This window comes from Arachis ipaensis, chromosome B7 (assembly GCF_059453495.1).
Source record: "Arachis ipaensis isolate K30076 ecotype BB chromosome B7, ASM5945349v1, whole genome shotgun sequence".
Taxonomy (NCBI): domain Eukaryota; kingdom Viridiplantae; phylum Streptophyta; class Magnoliopsida; order Fabales; family Fabaceae; genus Arachis; species Arachis ipaensis.
The window spans coordinates 73,464,739-73,485,218 of NC_142442.1; the positions used below are offsets into that span (position 1 = coordinate 73,464,739).

At 39.1% G+C, this 20,480-nt stretch overlaps 1 protein-coding gene and 2 non-coding genes across 3 annotated transcripts; 1 reads left to right on the forward strand and 2 right to left on the reverse strand.

Moving 5' to 3' along the window:
• Nucleotides 1-4,692: 4,692 nt before the first annotated feature.
• Nucleotides 4,693-5,745, forward strand: LOC148552992 (uncharacterized). Its single transcript, XM_088494753.1, is given in 1 exon segment — nucleotides 4,693-5,745. A coding segment is annotated over 1 exon segment (1,053 nt).
• LOC148552993 (small nucleolar RNA R71) lies at nucleotides 5,254-5,360 on the reverse strand. Its single transcript, XR_015893870.1, has one exon. It is a non-coding gene; the product is annotated as a small nucleolar RNA R71 (small nucleolar RNA).
• Nucleotides 5,746-16,771: 11,026 nt separating the features above from the next.
• LOC148552994 (small nucleolar RNA R71) lies at nucleotides 16,772-16,875 on the reverse strand. The gene has a single exon (XR_015892603.1). It is a non-coding gene; the product is annotated as a small nucleolar RNA R71 (small nucleolar RNA).
• Between the last annotated feature and the right edge of the window lie 3,605 nt (nucleotides 16,876-20,480).

Genomic DNA, 20,480 nt, shown 5'->3' on the forward strand with positions numbered 1-20,480 from the left:
GCGGCGTAAAAACGGTAGTTAATCCTGCTTACGTTGAGATGTGAGGTCCGTGGCAAGAGTATCCCGCTCACATCCCTTCAGAATCATTAAAGTGTGCAGGCACTAACATATTGGACCGTGATCCGGGCACGATATCTCGGGGGTTCTGATACCAAAGGGCAACATCTCCATGGAGATGTATCGGGTTAGCAGTTGAACCGACAATGGGATATCACAGGCAATAGGACATGCATTCATCATGTGCATCTTCTATCTGTTTGTTTGCTTTGCCGACTTGAAATTGCTTGCCTAATTGCATAACATGATTAATTGCTACTTAAATTTCTTGATATACATGCTATACTTGTGCTTTACTTGCATTGTTATTTATCTGTGTATTCTACTGGGATTGAAAAGGTTTGGAAGACGGTGGCAATGGGATCGCATAGCGGTTAGGCTGACAAAGGCTGTGGGAAAGCGGAGAATTGTTAGATTAGAAATTCACTAAGTTAGATTACCCTTTTTCATTGTGGTTTTAAAGTTGAGGTTTTAAATTTACATATGTTTTAAGCTTGAATCTCATGATGGATATGAAGCTCTAGGATTGCCTCTGGCATCCAGGAGTCTAATATCTTACATCACTGGGCATTGTTACCATACTGAGAACCTCTGGTTCCCATTCCATACTCAGTTGTTATTTTTCAGATGCAGGTCGTAACCCACCTTGGTGAGTTTCTTTGGGGGTGACAGAGCGGAGGACCTTTATCCTGTTTTGAAGTCTCTTTTGATTATTTTGTTCAGTTTCTCTCACTTTTGTATTTATTTTGCTTAGAGGCTTACGTTGAGAGAAAAATTTTTATAACTAGCCGGCTTAAACTCCGCGAGCCACGACTAGACTCTTATGACTATTATACTTTGACATATCTATATATATGTCTTGATATCTGTATGTATATCTTGTGCCTTACGTTATAGCTTTGTGTGAACGTTTTGTGCTTTTCAAACTCTGTCATTTAGCTTAATTTTCATCGGGCTTCTATAATTATTATTTCTTTCTATATATAAATATGTACAAGCTTTAGAATTGTCGTAACCTTTGATTAACCTTTGCTTTGCGACGCGAGGTAAGGCTTAGGGTAATTAGGGTGTTACACGAAGGGGAGTGAATTGCTTAGGTCTTCACCTTCGGCTATAGTGGGAAGCCATGAGTTAACTTGATGAGAGGACCTGAGTTGCTCGGATATGGTGGACTGTTATGGTTTAGAAGAGGCTAACTTGATGAGGATGCTACATGAGTTAGTCAATTACGGCTGCCATTGAATGAATCATTTGTTATTAAGTAGACAGTAACAAAAGTTAATCCGGAAAGAATACACATCTTCGAAGCCTTAACTAAATCTTTATCACTGTTTTCACATAAATCTGGTATTTCGTTCTTTACTATTTCGTTTATGCTTTCAAACAAACAACCATCTTTTCTAATCGCCTGACTAAGATCTACAAGATAGCCATTGCTTGCTCAATCCAACAATCTGCGTGGGATTCGACCCTCACTCACCTGAGGTATTACTTGGATGACCCGGTGCACTTGCCGGTTCATCTATGTGAAACTTGTGGAGTTCAATTTCACGCACCAAGTTTTTGGCACCATTGCCAGGGATTATTCGAGATTAACAAACTACCAGACTATCTTGATGCTTAGATTAGGTACATTTTACGGTTTAGTTGCTTTATTTTATTGCGTCTTTTGTTTTCTTTTTCAAAAATTTTTCAAAACCCTTTCTTTTCTTCAGTAATCTTTATCTTTTGCTTGAGTCTTGTGTCAGTTTTTAAGTTTGGTGTCCCGTCTGTTTTCATCTTTTTCTTTAAATTTTCAAAATTATTCTTGAGTGTTCATCTTGATATTCGAATTGTTCTTGGTAATTTTTCTTGTTTGATTTTAAAAAAGGTTTAAGTTTGGTGTCTTTTAGTTGTTTTTTCTTTAATTTTCAAAAAAGTAGTGTCTTTGATCTTAAACTTTTTTAAGTTTGGTGTCTCTTAGTTGTTTTTTTTCTTTAAAATTCAAAAAAAAAATTTAATATCTTTGTTTAAATTTTCGAAATCCTTACTATCTTTCCTTATCTTGATTTAAAAATTCTAAGTTTGGTGTTTTCTTGTTAGTAAAGTTTAAATTTTGAATTTCAAATCTTATCTTTTCAAATATTTTTCAATTCTTTATCTTATCTTTCTTATCTTTCTTTAGATTTCAAAAATCCTATCTTATCTTATTTTAAATTTAAATTTGTAAAATTCAATTTCAAAATTTAAAATTCAATTTTCAAAATCAAATCTTTTTCAAAACTCAAATTTCAAGCCTTATCTTTCCAAGTCTTTTTCAAATCTTTATCATATCTTTTTACTTAAATCCTTCCTATCCTATCTTCTTTTAAAATTTCAAATTTTAAATTCTTATATTTTCAAATCTTTACTATCTTTTAAATTTGAATTTCAAAATCTTTGTTTGACTTTTTTTCTCTTTTATTTTCCAAAACCGCTTTTAGAATCACATTTAATTTTCAAATCTCGTTAGTTAATTAGTTGGCTTAGCTTTTTAATTCCTTTTTCGAAAATAAACAAATAAATAAAATAAAATAAAAATATTTTTAATTCCTTTTTAAATTTCTCTTTCTTCTAAAAATTCGAATTCCACCTCTTCTTCTACCTCCATTCATTTTGTCTTCTCAAGACATCTCACTGGAAGTGCTCTATATTATGACATAGAGACACCCACCTTCCATTTCCTTGTTTCCTGACTATGTGTACAGGAACAGGAAGAGTTCACTATGGACCCAAATGAAAATGAACAGTTCAGAAGAACCTTGGGGTCCTATACGGCCCCCACTCTTGACTTCTATGGAAGAAGTATCAGTATGCCCCCTATTAGAGCAAGCAATTTTGAGCTAAACCCACAGCTGATTACTCTGGTGCAGCAAAACTGTCACTATCATGGAGTATACCCCCTATTAGAGCAAGCAATTTTGAGTAGGTCACGCGTACGCGTGGATTGGCAGACGTTGATGGTCCAAAGTTGGGTCCAACGTTGAGTCCAATGTGCTTGAAAAATTCCAAGGAAATTTTTGAAGGGACGCGTACGCGTGGGTCACGCGTACACATGGACAAGCGATTTTTCAAATCGGCACGTACACGTAGATCACGCGTATGCATGGATGAGCAAAAGTTGGACTCCAACATGAGATCCAACGTTGAGTTCAACGTTGGGTGAAACTCCAGGGCCAACGTCCCAGCCTCATTTGGCAACGTTTGACAACGTAAACCCCAATGTCAACCCAATTTCAATACAAAAAGGCACCCAGGAAGAATATGAACGTTAACTTTTAAACGTCCTCATCAACTTCACTAAAGGTCACTTCCAACTAGCTTCAACAAAGGCCAAAGGGCCAGTCCAAGTACTTGAAGACTGAAAGAAGAAAGTGTATAAAGAGATTAGAGCTTTAGTTAAAGGGGGGCTTACACACTGAGGACTGAAACTCTGCCCAATTTTACTTTGCACTTTGTACTTTTCATTCTGCAATGTACTTTTCAATTCTATTTTCCATTCTTAGAGCTATGAACAACTAAACCCCTTTCATTGGGTTAGGGAGCTCTATTGTAATTCGATGGATCAATAATAGTTTTCATCTTCTTCTTCTATCTTTTCTCTTGATTTTGTTAGAAAGCTTTCGACCTTAATTCAATTGGATAATTGTCTTGACAGTGAAGCTATTCATAATTGGGTTTCCTCTGATCCTTGAGAGAGGGATGACGAAATCATGCTAGAAGTACTTTCTCACATTGGATTAGGTTGGGCGTTGGATGGATATTGTGACATTTAATCCTACCAATACTTTGATATATGAATTTGTGTGGTATAATCAGTGACTGAACTTCATCTCTTCTCATGAGCAATTAAATTAAGACATTGGGCAATTGCTCAAGCTTAGAGAGATTAGTGAGCCAAGACATTGGAATCCGATCATCTAAGATTGCCAAGCAAAGTCAATGAATGCATTGATTGAGGAAGAGATGAAAATAATTTGATTCGGAGAATTCAATATCTCCTGAAATCCAATGAACCCCCTCTCTGATCTACCTATTCTTTTATATTCTGCTCTTTAATTTGATGCTTAATCTCCCCATTCCCATTTATTTTCTGCATTTTAATTTCTTCCCTTTATATCTTGTAATTTACATTCCGCCATTTATATTCTTTGCAATTTACTTTTCCCGCCATTTAATTTCCTGCACATCCCAATTCAAATTTGATTCAGTTCAACTAGAACATTCCTCTAATTAAAGTTGATCAACAATCAATCCCTGTGGGATTCGACCTCACTCTATTGTGAATTTTTACTTGACGACAATCCGGTGTACTTGTCGGTGAAAATTTGTTGAGAGACAAGTTTTTGGGAGATCAAGTTTATGGTGCCGTTGCTGGGGATTGATTATGTATTGACAATGATTAAATTGGAGGATAACTAGATTAAGCAATTTTTCTTTTCTTTTGTTGTTTACAGTTATTTCTTTTTACATTTTCAGTTATTTTTCTTTGTTCTTTTACTTTCCAGCTCAACTAATTCACTAACTCACTAACTGTTCGATTAATTTCTCTAACCACATTTTTTTTGCATTAACTATGAATTCTCCATTTATTGTTTGCCTGTGTTTCCTGAGTGCATGACAGGTAGAAGAGGAGCTTCAACCTCTTTTGATAGTGAACCTGAGAGGACCTTCCTTAGATTAAGGAGGGAAGCAAGAGCCAAGGGAGTAGTTGGAGAAGAAGAGTTGGAAGAAGATCTAAATCTTGCTATGGAGGAAGAGGTACATAACTATGCTGGAGAAGGTGTAGCTAATCATGCTCCACAAGAGAGAAGAGTGCTAGGGTCCTACATAAATCCCAATCCTGGGAATTGTGGGAGAAGCATTCTCAAACCAACAATTCATGCCAATAACTTCGAATTGAAGCCACAGCTCATTACTCTCGTCCAAAATAATTGTTCATTCGGAGGAAGTACCCAAGAGGACCCAAATCAACATTTGACCACATTCCTAAGAATTTGTGGCACTGTGAAGTCCAATGGTGTTCATCCTGACACCTATAGATTGCTCTTGTTCCCATTCTCTCTCAGGGACAAGGCATCTAAATGGCTAGAGTCATTTCCTAAAGAGATCTTCACAACTTGGGAAGATGTGGTAAACAAATTCTTGATAAGGTTCTATCCTCCACAAAGAGTCAATAGGCTGAGAGCAGAGGTCCAGACATTCAGACAACAAGATGGGGAGACCTTGTATGAAGCATGGGAAAGGTATAAAGACTTGACAAGGAAGTGTCCCCCAGATATATTCAACGAGTGGGTGCAACTACATATCTTCTATGAAGGGCTATCATATGAGTCGAAAAAGGCTCTGGACCACTCTTCTGGAGGTTCTCTTAATAAGAAGAAGACCATTGAAGAAGCTATTGATGTCATTGAGATAGTGGCTAATAATGAGTATTTCTATGCCTTTGAAAGAGGCAACAATAGAGGAGTGATGGAGTTGAACAACATGGATGCAATTATGGCTCAGAACAAAATGATTGCTAAGTAACTAGTTGATCTAACTAAGTAAATGGAGAAGAACCAAGTTGCAACAATCAATACTCAACCAGCAATAACCCAAGAGGAGTTCACTGCAGAAGAAGGAGGAGATTTGGAGCAGGCCAACTACATTGGAAATTTATCAAGATAATCTCATGACCCATACTCCAAAACCTACAATCCTAGTTGGAAGAACCACCCAAAATTTGGGTGGAGAAACCAACAAAACCAGAGCCAAGACCAAAGACCTCACAACTCCAACCACTACAACAACTCAACCTACCAACAACCCAATCAAAGATCATACCAAGCCTCACAAAATACTTACACTCAGCCTCCATATCAAGCGCCAAATTCCCACTCTCAACAACCCAATTCCAATCCACCATCACCACATGATGATAGAATATCCAAGATTGAGGCCATGCTTGTAGACCTGTGTAAGAAAGTTAAAGAGAACAAGAAATTCAAGAAGGAAGTAAGATTCAGCATGAAAAACCGGGGGGACACCATCAAGAGACTGGAATCACAAGTAGGATACTTGTCTCAGCAAATTCCTAAGCCTAATAATAGCTTCCGAAGTGACACAGAGAAGAATCCAAGAGAAGAAACAAAGAATGTAAGGTGGGAAGAATGCAAGGTAATCACTCTTACAAATGAAGAAATCTTGGAAGAAGACACTAGCAAGCTAACAGAACACAGCCAAAGAAATTCCCAGAAAAACTTGAAGGAGAAAGAACAAGAACGAAGGACTGATCTTGTACAAGCGAAGGAATCAAAAGAGAAGGAAGTGTTGGAACCTGATAAACCCCAATTTTGTGGTTTATCTTATGCTTATTTTGGGGGAATTTTATCATCTTTTCCAACATTTATTCAATGAAATAGTATGATTTTGTAATTCTCCCTTAATTTGTGCTTAAGTATAAAAACATGCTTTTTAGGCCCTAAATTGGTGATTTTAATTCACTTTAATTCCATTCGATGCCTTGACGTGTTTGTTGAGTGATTTCAGGTTCATAAGGCAAGTATTGGATGGAAGAAGTGAAGAGAAACGCATGCAAAGTAGAGAATGCATGAGGAAATAAGGATTGGGAGTACATCAATGGACGCGCATGCGCCGCAGACGCGCGCACACAGAAGTGACGTTGCATGGCGACGCGTACGCGTACATGGCGCGTACGCGTGGATAGGAAATTGCCAAGTGACGCGTACACGTGACCCACGCATACGCGTCGATGTTTGCATGTGACTCACTTAAAGGCAAAATGCTGGGGGCGATTTCTGAGCTGCCCAGGCCCAAATCTAACTCGTTTTTTAGGGTATTTCATGCAGAATTCAAGCTTGAGCAAGGGGGAGCACTTAGTTAGTCACGATGAGCCTTTAGTTAGTTTTCTAGAGAGAGAAGCTCCCTCTTCTCTCTAGAATTAGGTTAGGATTAGGTTAATTTCTCTTAGATCTAGGTCCAATTTCATGTTTTCATCTTGTTTCCTTTATGAATTCTTGCTTTTACACTTTCATTCTTAGTTTGTGATGTTAATTTTACTTTTATGCCTCTTTTATGTTCATGTACTCATGTTGGATTTGGATATCTTTTAATGAAATTTGATGTTGATGTTCTTTTATTGTTGATTTGAGTTGTGATCTTACTTTCCTTGTAATTGGTAGTTGGTAGATTTATATTTCTTGCTCATGATGATTATGAATCTTGTTAATTCTTGCATTTTGTGATGTTTACTTTTATTGCACACTAGATGTTTGATAGAATGTTTCCTCTAGTTTTTGAGTAGTTTTCTTGACTCTTGGCCTAGGCTAAGGGAATTGAGTGATCTTGAGTCATTGGGTCTCATTGAATTGGTGATTTGAGAACCCTTAGTGGTCAATTTGATAACCATTGACTCTAGCGTACTACTAAGTTAATTAGTTGCTAGTTGATCAATCCATTTGACATAATTCGAGCCTAGGAGTAGATATTACGTACTTAAGGCTTTTGTAAGTAGACTTAATGAGCTTGGTTCCTCATAATTGTCAATACATGGTTTGTAGACAAGGATGGTGATCTCAATTACCTATGTCTAGCCAAGAGTTCTTTACCTTGCCTTTATTAATTCTTGATTTTCTCTTCTTGTCATTTAAATTCTTGCCCATTTAATTTCTTGCCCCTTGTTCCGTCATAGCCAATAATTGACCACTTCATTGCAATTCCTTGTGAGACGACCCGAGGTTTCAATACTTTGGTTAATTCTTATTGGGGTTTGTACTTGTGACAACCAATATTTTTGCATGTGAGGATTCTTTGTTGGTTTAGAAGCTATACTTGCAACGAGATTTCATTTATGAAATTCTAGACCGTACAAGAAAACCGAACATTAAAATGGCGCCGTTGCCGGGGAATTGCAATGGTGCTATGTTGTTGGCTATTGTATATATTATGAATAGCTTGATTTTTGGCTTGTTTGTTAGTTTTTGCTAGTTGTAGGATTTTGCTCTCTTTGTTCTTATTGGTATTTGTTTTTATTTTCTCTTGTCACTATGAATTCTCATCCTGTTGACTATGAGTGTGGTTATAATTATATTGTAGGAGTTGGGAATAGAAGCTACAATGAGGATATGCATCAAAGATTTGGAGATCAAAGGTGGAAGGAGCCCCAAGCTTATGGACAACCTTTTTGGCAACAACCTCCTCCGGCTTCTTATGGGTACAATTCAAATCTTGGTGCATATCAATCTAATGTATGTGATGACCCTCATTGTGGTTGTCAACCACAAGCATCATATGCATATGAACCCCCTCCTCAATATAACCCTCCACCATACTCACAAACCTCATACCACCATTCACCTCTATATGACCCCAACCCATATCCACCATACCAACCACCATATCAACCATACCTAGAGCCACCACCATTCCAACACCAATACCCCCATGAACCACAAAGTCCATACACACCACCTCAAAAATTTCACCAATATGAACTATCTTCCAACTACAATACCCTTCCCTCAAACAATAAACCCCCTCTTCCACCACTGCCTCTCGATGAAGCCCTCATGCTAGAACTAAGAGATCTGGAATCTCATATCTTAAGGCAACAAGAGGAAGATGAAAAGAAGTTTAAGGAGTTAAAAGCCAAGACGGCTATCATGGTAGAAGCCATTAGCAACATAGTCTCATCCTTCCTAAGCTTACGCGATCAAGGCACTCCCATTGTTGAATATGGAGAGGCAACCAAAGAGCTTAGTGAGGGAGTGAACTTAAAGCTCCAAGGTGAAGAAGAGGAGTTAAAGCAAGAAGTGTAACAAGAGGAGGAGGTCGATATTATTGAACAAGAGGAAGTAGTGGTTGGCGACTTAGGATATATTGAGTACATAGAGGAATCACAAATTGAAGAGCCTTCTTTCATGGAGTTTGAAGTTGATGTTGAGGAGAAGAGTGCACAACCTCCAAGGCACAATGTAATTGAAGAATTGGAAGAAGTGTTCTAAGTAATAGGCCCTCCTATTTATGATGATTCCGCACCAACATATGATCCTTTTGAGTTTGAGGAATCCTTCTCCACTATACTTGGAATTGATGATGAGGTAGATTTCACTCAACCTTCTATGTATGATTTGAGTGATGGGGAAGAGCTAGAGGACATTGGTGAAGAAGAATGTGAACTTGAGGAAGCTTGGCAAGAGGTAGAGCTTGAAGAACCTTGCCAAGTGGTGGAAGCCTCTAGAAGAGGATGGACGGGAGTGGAACGTGCTCTATCACGACCATTGGGAACTTCTCCACCTAGGTTGCCATCTAATCCTTCATTTGAGTGGGTAAAACTTCTAAATCTTAGCTTTATTATCCCACTTAAATTTGGTTTGCTTGAAACGGATGGCCAACTTAGGATGCTTTGTGGAATGAAGCATAAGAGGAGAATGTTTAATGGTTGGCAATGTAAATCTAGCCTCATTATGGTTGAAGCTTGGTGCACGAAATTGTGATCATCAATGGCGCCAAAAACTTGGTACGCACGATTGTAATCTCAACTCCTTTTCACAACTCCGCACAACTAACCAGCAAGTGCACTGGGTCGTCCAAGTAATAAACCTTACGTGAGTAAGGGTCGATCCCACGGAGATTGTTGGCTTGAAGCAAGCTATGGTCATCTTGTAAATCTCAGTCAGGCAGATTCAAATGGTTATGAGGTTTTGATAATTAAAATATGAATAAAACATAAAATAAGATAGAGATACTTATGTAATTCATTAGTGAGAATTTCAGATAAGCGTATGAAGATGATTTGTTCCTCCTGAGCTTCTGCTTTCCTATTGTCTTCATCCAATCATTCATACTCCTTTCCATGGCAAGCTGTATGTTGGGTATCACCGTTGTCAATGACTACCTCTCGTCCTCTCAGTGAAAATTGTCCAAATATGCTGTCACCGCACGGCTAATCAGCTGTTGGTTCCCGATCATGTTGGAATAGGATCCATTGATCCTTTTGCGTCTGTCACTACGCCCAACACTCGCGAGTTTGAAGCTCGTCACAGTCATCCCATTCCAGATCCTACTCGGAATACCACAAACAAGGTCTAGACTTTCCGGATCTCAAGAATGGCCGCCAATAATTCTAGCTTATACCACGAAGACTCCGATCTTTTGGAATGGAGGCTAAGAGATACACACTCAAGCTATTATAGATAGAACAGAAGTGGTTGTCAGGCACGCGTTCTTAGGTGAGAATGATGATGAGTGTCACGGATCATCACATTCATCAGGTTGAAGTGCGAGTGAAAATCTTGGAATAAGAATAAGCTTGAATTGAATAGAAAAATAATAGTACTTTGCATTAATTCATGAGGAACAGCAGAGCTCCACACCTTAATCTATGGTGTGTAGAAACTCCACCGTGAAACTACATAAGAACAAAAGGTCTAGGCATGGCCGTGAGTCCAGTCCTCAAAACGTGATCAAGAGATCAAAAGATGAACTAAAGATTCCCAGATATGAAAATACAATAGTAAGAGGTCCTATTTATGGAAAACTAGTAACCTATGGTTTACAGAAATAAGTAAATAATGCAGAAATCTACTTCTGGGCCCACTTGGTGTGTGCTTGGGCTGAGCATTGAAGTTTTCATGTGTAGAGATATTTTTTGGAGTTAAACGCCAGCTTTGGTGCCAGTTTGGGCGTTTAACTCCAGCTTTTATGCCAGTTCTGGCGTTTTGACGCCAGAATTCTTATACTGACTTGGAATGCCAGTTTGGGCCATCAAATCTCGGGCAAAGTATGGACTATTATACATTGCTAAAAAGCCCAGGATGTCTACATTTCAACGCAATTGAGAGCGCGCCAATTAGGCTTATCCAGCTCCAGAAAATCCACTTTGAGTGCAGGGAGGTCAGAATCCAACAGCATCTGCAGTCCTTTTTCAGCCTCTGAATCAGATTTTTGCTCAGGTCCCTCAATTTCAGCCAGAAATTACCTGAAATCACAGAAAAATACACAAACTCATAGTAAAGTCTAGAAATGTGAATTTTGAATAAAAACTAATAAAAATATACTAAAAAGTAATTAAAACATACTGAAAACTACCTAAAAACAATGCCAAAAAGCGTATAAATTATCCGCTCATCAGGACACCAAACTTAAATTGTTGCTTGTCCCCAAGCAACTGAAAATCAAATAGGATAAAAATAAGATAATATACTATAAATTCCAAAATATCAATGAAACTTAGCTCCAATTAGATGAGCGGGACTAGTAGCTTTTTGCCTCTGAACAATTTTGGCATCTCACTTTATCCTTTGAAGTTTAGAATGATTGGCATCTATAGGAACTCAGAATTTAGATAGTGTTATTGATTCTCCTAGTTCAGTATGTTGATTCTTGAACATAGTTACTTTATGAGTCTTGGCCGTGGCCCTAAGCATTTTGTTTTCCAGTATTACCGCCGGATACATAAATGCCGCAGACACATAACTGGGTGAACCTTTTCAGATTGTGACTCAACTTTGCTAGAGTCCCCAATTAGAGGTGTCCAGGGTTCTTAAGCACACTCTTTTTTCTTTGGACCACGACTTTAACCGCTCAGTCTCAAGCTTTTAACTTGACACCTTCACGCCACAAGCACATGGTTAGGGACAGCTTGGTTTAGCCGCTTAGGCCAGGATTTATTCCTGTGGGCCCTCCTATCCACTGACGCTCAAAGCCTTAGATCCTTTTTACCCTTGCCTTTTGGTTTAAAGTGTTACTGGCTTTTTCTTCTTGCTTTTTCTTTTTCTTTCTTTTTCTTTTCGCCATTTTTTTCTCTTTTTTTTCGCAAGCTTCTTCTTTTTCACTGCTTTTTCTTGCTTCAAGAATCAATTTTATGATTTTTCAGATCATCAATAACATTTCTCCTTTTTCATTATTCATTCAAGAGCCAACAATTTTAACATTCATAAACAGCAATATCAAAAATATGCATTGTTCAAGCATTCATTCAGAAAACAAAAAGTATTGTCACCACATCAAAATAATTAAACTAGTTTCAAGGATGAATTTGAAATCATGTATTTCTAGTTCTTTTGTTTTTAGATCATTTTTTATTTTAAGAAAGGTGATGGATTCATAGAAAATTCATAGCTTTAAGGCATAGACACTTAGACACTAGTGATCATGTAATGAAGATACAAATATAAATAAAACATAAAGCATAATTTTCGAAAAACAGAAAAATAAGAACAAGGAAATTAAAGAACGGGTCCACTTTAGTGATGACGGCTTGTTCTTCCTCTTAAATATCTTATGGAGTGCTTGAGCTCCTCAATGTCTCTTTCTTGCCTTTGTTGCTCCTCCCTCATGATTCTTTGGTCTTCTCTAATTTCATGGAGGAGGATGGAATGCTCTTGGTGCTCCACCCTTAGTTGTCCCATATTGGAACTTAATTCTCCTAGGGAGGTGTTGATTTGCTCCCAATAGTTTTGTGGAGGAAAGTGCATCCCTTGAGACATCTCAAGGATTTCATGGTGAGGAATTTCCTCATACTCTTGTCCATGAGTGGGCTCTCTTGTTTGCTCCATCCTTTTCTTAGTAATGGGCTTGTCCTCATCAATGATGATGTCTTCCTCTATGTCAATTCTAGCTGAATTGTAGAGGTGAGAAATGAGATGAGGGAAGGCTAACCTTGCCAAAGTAGAGGACTTGTCCGCCACCTTGTAGAGTTCTGGGGATATAACCTCATGAACTTCTACTTCCTCTCCAATCACGATGCTATGGATCATGATAGCCCGGTCTATAGTAACTTTAGACCAATTGCTAGTGGGAATGATTGAGCGTTGAATAAACTCCAACCATCCCCTAGCCACGAGCTTGAGGTCATGCCTTCTTAGTTGAACCGGCTTCCCTCTTGAATCTCTCTTCCATTGAGCGCCCTCTTCACAAATGTCTATGAGGACTTGGTCCAACCTTTGATCAAAGTTGACCCTTCTAATGTAGGGGCGTGCATCTCCTTGCATCATGGGCAAGTTGAATGCCAAACTTACATTTTTCGAACTGAAATCTAAGCATTTCCTCAGACCACTGTAAGCCAATTATTTGGGTCCGGGTTCACACTTTGATCATGGTTCTTGGTGATCCATGCATTGGCATAGAACTCTTGAACCATTAAGATCCCGACTTGTTGAATGGGGTTGGTGAGAGTTTCCCAACCTCTTCTTCGAATCTCATGTCGGATCTCCGGATATTCACCCTTTTTGAGTTTGAAAGGGACCTCGGGGATCACCTTCTTCTTGGCCACAACTTCATAGAAGTGGTCTTGATGGACCTTTGAGATGAATCTCTCCATCTTCCATGACTCGGAGGTGGAAGCTTTTGCCTTCCCTTTCCTCTTTCTAGAGGTTTCTCCGGCCTTTGGTGCCATAAATGGTTATGGAAAAATAAAAAGCAATGCTTTTAACACACCAAACTTAGAAGCTTTGCTCGTTCTCGAGCAAAAGAAGAAAAAAAGAGTAGAAGAAGAAAATGAAGGAGATGGTGATGCCAAGGCATCATAGGCTAGTTTCACTAGCATTTTTCTGTTAGTTTTAGTTGTTTTATGCATTTTCTTGAGCTTAAAGTAACCAAAAATGGTTAAATGAAGAACAAAGCAATGAACCATCCAAACAATATGATTTTGATGCATATTCCATGAGTTTTAGTTATAATACTTAAATGCTATGAATGGAAGATTTCTCATGAAATTTTGCAAGACTTTGATGCAATTGTTTGGATGATTTCAGGGAAGAAGAGGCTAAGTAAGGAAGCAACAAAATCAATAAAGGAAGCTTGAATATCACATGTGGAGTTTAAGTTCCAGTTTAAGCCTAAACTGGAGCTTAAACGTCAAAATCATGAAGGATAAGAAATGCTGGAATTGAAGTTTAACCTCCAGTTTGACCTTAAACTGGAGGTTAAACGCCAGAATGAAAAGCCTCACTAAAGAAGCATTCCACGTTTAACCTCCAGTTTGACCTCAAACTGGAGGTTAAACGCCAGAATGAGTATGCCACCCAGGGAGGAGTTCCACGTTTAACCTCCAGTTTGACCTCAAACTGGAGGTTAAACGCCAGGAGTGGGAAGAGCACCAGGGAGCCATTTCCACGTTTAAGCTCCAGTTTGACCTCAAACTGGAGCTTAAACGTGTTCGACAGCTTTTCTCCTCCAGGGTTGCTCTCTCCATTTCCACGTTTAACCTCCAGTTTGACCTCAAACTGGAGGTTAAACGTGTTCGACACCTCCAGGGCTACCATTCTAAGCTTCCACGTTTAACCTCCAGTTTGACCTCAAACTGGAGGTTAAACGTGTTCGACCTCCAGTATGCCTCCACCCTTTTCCACGTTTAACCTCCAGTTTAACCTTAAACTGGAGGTTAAACGTGTTCGACCTCCAGGGCTGCCCTTCCATTTCCACGTTTAAGCTTCAGTTTAACCTTAAACTGAAGCTTAAACGTGCTTCTACAAAAGGCCTCACTGGAAGTGTCTGGCGTTTAAGCTGCAGTTTAAGCTTAAACTACAACTTAAACGCCACTCTTGGAAAAGGTTTCTGGGCCAAAAATATTGTGATTTAAGTTAGTCTTTGAGCACAAATATTAACTTAAACTTACTTTGGTATGAAACCCAATTGAATATCATGGTTTATGGGATTGGGCCTGAAGGATTGATGAGTTTGAAATCTCAATTTATTGAGTCATGTGTCATTATTTGATTATCACTAAGTTGGCTCAATAAATGTTACAGGATTTGGATCAACAACCTCATCAAGATTATGGATCATAAACCCAAGGCAAAAGGAAAGCAAGGAGAGGCCTCAAAGCCCAAGAAGCACAACTGAAGCTCAATATAGAAAGTGTATAAATAGGATAGAAGTTAAGTTAGAGAGGACTTTTACTTTCACTTTTAGCTAGTTTTCCTTTTCTTTGTAATTGAATTCAGAGCTATGATTCACTAAACCCCCTTTCATTGGGTTAGGGAGCTCTATTGTAATTCAATGAATCAATAATAGTTTATCTTCTTCTTCAATCTTTTCTCTTGAATTTTGTTAGAAAGCTTCTCGATCTAATTCCATTGAGTAGTTGTCTTGGGAAAGAAACTACTCATACTTGGAATCCTTCAGAGCCTTGGGAAAGGAAAGGAGGATTCATGCTAGAGAAGCTTTCTCACAGTGAATTGGATTGGGGTTTGGATGGATATTGTGACATGTAATCCTACCAAATTGTGGTTCATGAAATTGTGTGGTATAATCAGTGATCAAGCATCATCTCTTCTTATGAACATTTAAACCAAGGGATTGGGAATTTGTTCATTTTTAGAGAGAATTGGTGAGCCAAGGGATTGGGATCCAATCATATAAGATTGCCAAGCAAAATTCAATGAACGCATTGGTTGAGGAAGAGATAAACATGTTTTGATTCGGAGATCTCAATATCTCCTATAACCCAATGAATCCCCCATTTCTGATTTCCACTTTCTCTTTACATTCTGCTACTCAATTCATGCAATCACCCCCATTCCCTTTTTAATTTCAGCAATTTAGTTTCTGCTCTTTAATTCATGCAATTTAAGATTCCGCGATTTCAATTTCTTGTCATTTACTTTTCCCGCCAATTTTACATTCCGCAATACTCATCTCAATCTTGATTCCGCTCAACTAGAACACACTTCTAATCCGAATTGCTCACTCAACCAATCCTTGTGGGATTCGACCTCACTCTATTGTGAGTTCTTACTTGACGATAACCGGTGCACTTGCCGGAAGGAATTTTGCCGATCGTGCAATTTCCTAAATCGTAGCATAACTAGTTTATGTGCATCAAGTTTATGGCGCCGTTGCCGGGGATTGGTTTTCGATTGACAATTCTCAAATTGGAAGCTAACTAGATTGAGCAATTTTCTCTTGCTTTGTTAATTCTGTTCAAGATACTTGTTGAATTTTAATTTCTGCACTTGGTTACATGCTTTCCTTCTTTATGCCTTTAAATTCATGCAACTAACTCACTGACTCACTAACTGTTTGAATTAATTCCTCAATTGAGCTAACCATACTCTTCCATTAACCAAGAGTATTTCACTTGTTTGTGTTTGAGCTGTGTTCTTGTATGACAGGTAGGAGAGGAGAGACATCAACTCCTCCATATACCGAACCAGAGAGGACCCTTCATAGACTTAGAAGAGAAGCAAGAGGGAAGAGAGTAGTGGGAGAAGAGGAATCTGAAGGAGAATCTGAGGACAATTTTGAGGAAGCTTTAGATCTCAACATGGATAGAGAAGTTCACAACCATGAGAGAGCTGATGGAAACGATGCCATCCCTGAGAGGAGGGTTCTTAGTTCATACATAAACCCAACCTCTGGGAATTGTGGTAGTAGCATCCAGAAACCACCCATTCAGGCCAACAATTTTGAGCTCAAGCCACAGCTAATATCACTAGTGGAGAATCATTGTTCCTTTGGAGGAAGTGCTAATGAAGACCCAAACCAACATCTCACAAAATTCCTGAGAATTTGTGACACTGTGAAGTCCAATGGAGTCCAGGAAGATGCCTATAAACTGCTTTTGTTCCCATTTTCACTTAGGGACAAAGCAGCTAAGTGGCTGGAATCATTCCCAAGGGGGAGTCTAACAACATGGGATGAGGTGGAAAGCAAGTTTCTGGCACGTTTCTACCCTCCACAAAAGGTCAATAGGCTTCGATCTGAGGTTCAGACTTTTAGACAACAAGATGGTGAAACTCTCTACGAGGCATGGGAGAGATTCAAGGACTTGACAAGGAAATGCCCACCAAACATGTTCCATGATTGGGTGCAATTGCACATCTTCTATGATGGGCTCTCTTATGAATCAAGGAAGGCTGTAGACCATTCATCAGGAGGTTCATTGAACAGGAAAAAGACTGTGGAAGAAGCCATTGAAGTGATCGAGACAGTGGCTGAGAATGAGTACTACTATGCATCAGAAAGGCACAACACTAAGGGAGTCATGGAGCTGAACCATGTTGATACAATTCTAGCCCAAAACAAGGTGTTTGCCAAGCAACTAGCAGAGCTTACCAGGCAATTAGAAACAAAGCAAGTGGCTGCAATACACACACAAGATCAAGAGGAAGTAAGCATTGAAGGAGGTGATTGGGATGAGGCTAACTATGTGGGAAACCAACAAAGGCAATCATATGATCCACATTCCAACACTTACAACCCAGGCTGGAGAAACCACCCAAACTTTGGGTGGGGAAACCAACAAACCCAACCACAAAACCACAAACCTTACAACCACAACCAACATAACAATTCCACATACCAAAACTCCAACCAAAGATCATACCAAGCCACACAAAACACTTACCCCCAACCATCATATCATGGCCAAAATAATCAACATACCCAACCTAATCCGAACCAACAATTTCAAGATCAATTAAACCGGATAGAAGGAATGCTTGCAACCATGAGCCAAGACATAATTGAATTGAAAGCTTTTAAGGAAGAAGTAAATTCTAACTTGCAAAACCAAGGAGCTGCCATCCAGAAGCTAGAAAATCAAATTTTGTATTTGACCAAGCAAGCCCCTGGGACAAGCGGTTCTCATGCTGCCAAGGCTATTGCAAGGGAAGAATGTAAGGCCATAACCCTCAGAAGTGGAAAGAATCTAAAGGAGATCTCAAGGGAAACCACAGAGGATGAAGCAAAGGAAAATGTGAAAGACAAAGAACAAGGACAATCTTTTACACCGTTTGCAACAAAAGAAAAAGAAAAAGAGGTCCTGAAGCCTTACACACCTAAAGCACCTTATCCTCAACGTTTGATGAAAAGTGAAAAGGATGGCCAATTCTCCAGGTTCTTGGAGATTTTCAAGAAGCTTCAAATCAACATTCCCTTTGCTGAGGCAATAGAGCAAATGCCACTCTATGCAAAATTCTTAAAAGAATTAATGACCAAGAAGAGAAGCTGGAGAAATGAGGAAACTGTGTTGTTAACTGAAGAATGCAGTGCCATCATTCAGCACAAATTGCCTCAGAAATTGAAGGACCCAGGCAGTTTCCAAATCCCCTGCATCATAGGAGAAGTCATGGTGGAGAAGGCCTTGTGTGATTTAGGGGCCAGCATCAATTTGATGTCGCTAACAATGATGAGAAGAATGAAGATTGAGGAAGCCAAACCAACAAGAATGGCCCTCCAATTGGCAGATCGAACTTTTAAATTCCCTCATGGGATAGTTGAGGATTTGTTGGTGAAAGTGGGAGAATTTATATTTCCTGCTGATTTTGTGGTGTTAGATATGGAGGAAGAAGCCAAAGCTTCAATAATTCTGGGAAGACCCTTCCTAGCTACTGCTGGAGCCATCATAGATGTACAAAAGGGTGAACTCACTCTTAGACTACATGATGAGAAATTGGTGTTTAATGTATTCAAGGCAATGAGCTATCCATCAGAATCACTAAGGGAATGCATGAGGGTTGATGTAGTGGACATTGCAGTACAAGAAACTTTTGAGGAAACAATAAAGGAATTGGCAGAGGAGGAGTTCACCAAGGATATTGAAGTTAGTGATATCAAGGGTGCTGACACAACCATGCTAAGCATGCCAGAGAGAGTGAAAGAAGAAAAGGAAGCACCAAAACCTGAGCTCAAAGCCTTGCCCCCTAATCTCAAGTATGCATACTTGGGTAGTGATGAGAGTCACCCTGTTATCATTAGCTCTGCCCTGAGCCAAGAACAGGAAGAAGAATTGATCAAGGTGCTGCAAACTCATCAAGATGCCATTGGATGGACCCTAGCTGATTTGAAGGGGATAAGTTCATCCATATGCATGCATAAAATCTTGTTAGAAGAGGATGCTAGACCCTCCATTCAAGCTCAGAGAAGATTGAATCCCGTCATGAAAGAAGTGGTACAAAAGGAAGTCAGGAAGTTATGGCAGGCAGGGGTAATCTACCCCATTTCTGATAGCCCATGGGTTAGTCCCATCCATGTAGTTCCTAAGAAAGGTGGCATAACTGTGGTACCAAATGAGAAGAACGAACTCATACCCACAAGAACTGTCACTGGGTGGAGGATGTGCATAGACTACAGGAAGCTCAATGAAGCCACCAGAAAGGATCATTTCCCACTCCCATTCATGGATCAGATGCTTGAAAGGCTTGCCGGACATGCTTACTATTGCTTCTTGGATGGATATTCAGGATACAACCAAATAGTAGTTGATCCGAGTGATCAAGAGAAAACATCATTTGTTTGTCCATATGGAGTTTTTGCTTATAGACGCATGCCCTTTGGATTGTGCAATGCACCTGCCACTTTCCAAAGATGCATGTTGTCCATCTTTTCAGACATGATTGAAAAATTTATTGAGGTCTTCATGGACGATTTTTCTGTGTTTGGGGATTCTTTTCCCAGCTGCCTACACCACCTTGCCTTGGTGCTTAAGAGGTGCCAAGAGACTAACCTAGTATTAAACTGGGAAAAGTGTCATTTCATGGTCACAGAAGGAATAGTCCTTGGCCACAAAATCTCTAATAGAGGCATGGAGGTGGACAGAGCTAAGGTGGAAATCATTGAAAAACTACCTCCACCAAGTAATGTCAAGGCAGTTAGGAGTTTTTTGGGACACGCTGGTTTTTACAGAAGGTTTATTAGAGACTTTTCTAAAATAGCCAAACCTTTGAGTAACTTGCTTGTCTCTGATACACCCTTTGTATTTGATAAAAATTGCATGCTAGCCTATGAACTTTTGAAGCAAAAACTTTCCTCTGCACCTATCATTGCCCCACCTGATTGGAACTTACCTTTTGAACTGATGTGTGATGCATCAGACCTTGCTATTGGGGCAGTGTTAGGACAAAGGAAAGACAATTTGGTACATGTGATTTATTATGCCAGTAAAGTCTTGAATGCTAACCAAAGGAATTACACAACCACTGAAAAAGAACTCTTGGCAATAGTCTTTGCATTTGACAAATTTAGATCTTATCTCATTGGATCTAAAGTCATTGTCTTCACTGATCATTCAGCTTTAAAATATTTACTTGCTAAACAAGAATCTAAACCAAGACTTATTAGATGGGTTCTTTTGTTGCAGGAATTTGACATTGAAATCAAAGACAAGAAGGGTGTAGAGAACAAGGTGGCAGATCATTTATCAAGGATACCATGTGAAGAAGGAAGCACACGAAGCACACATATAAATGAGTGCTTTCCTGATGAACAACTCATGGTAATTCACAAAGCACCCTGGTTTGCAGACATAGCAAACTTCAAGGCCACTGGGAGTTTACCTTTGGAATTTAACAAACATCAAAGGAAGAAATTGGTAAATGATGCCAAATACTTCATCTGGGACGAACCATACTTGTTCAAAAAATGTTCCGATGGCATACTCAGAAGATGCATATCCGAGG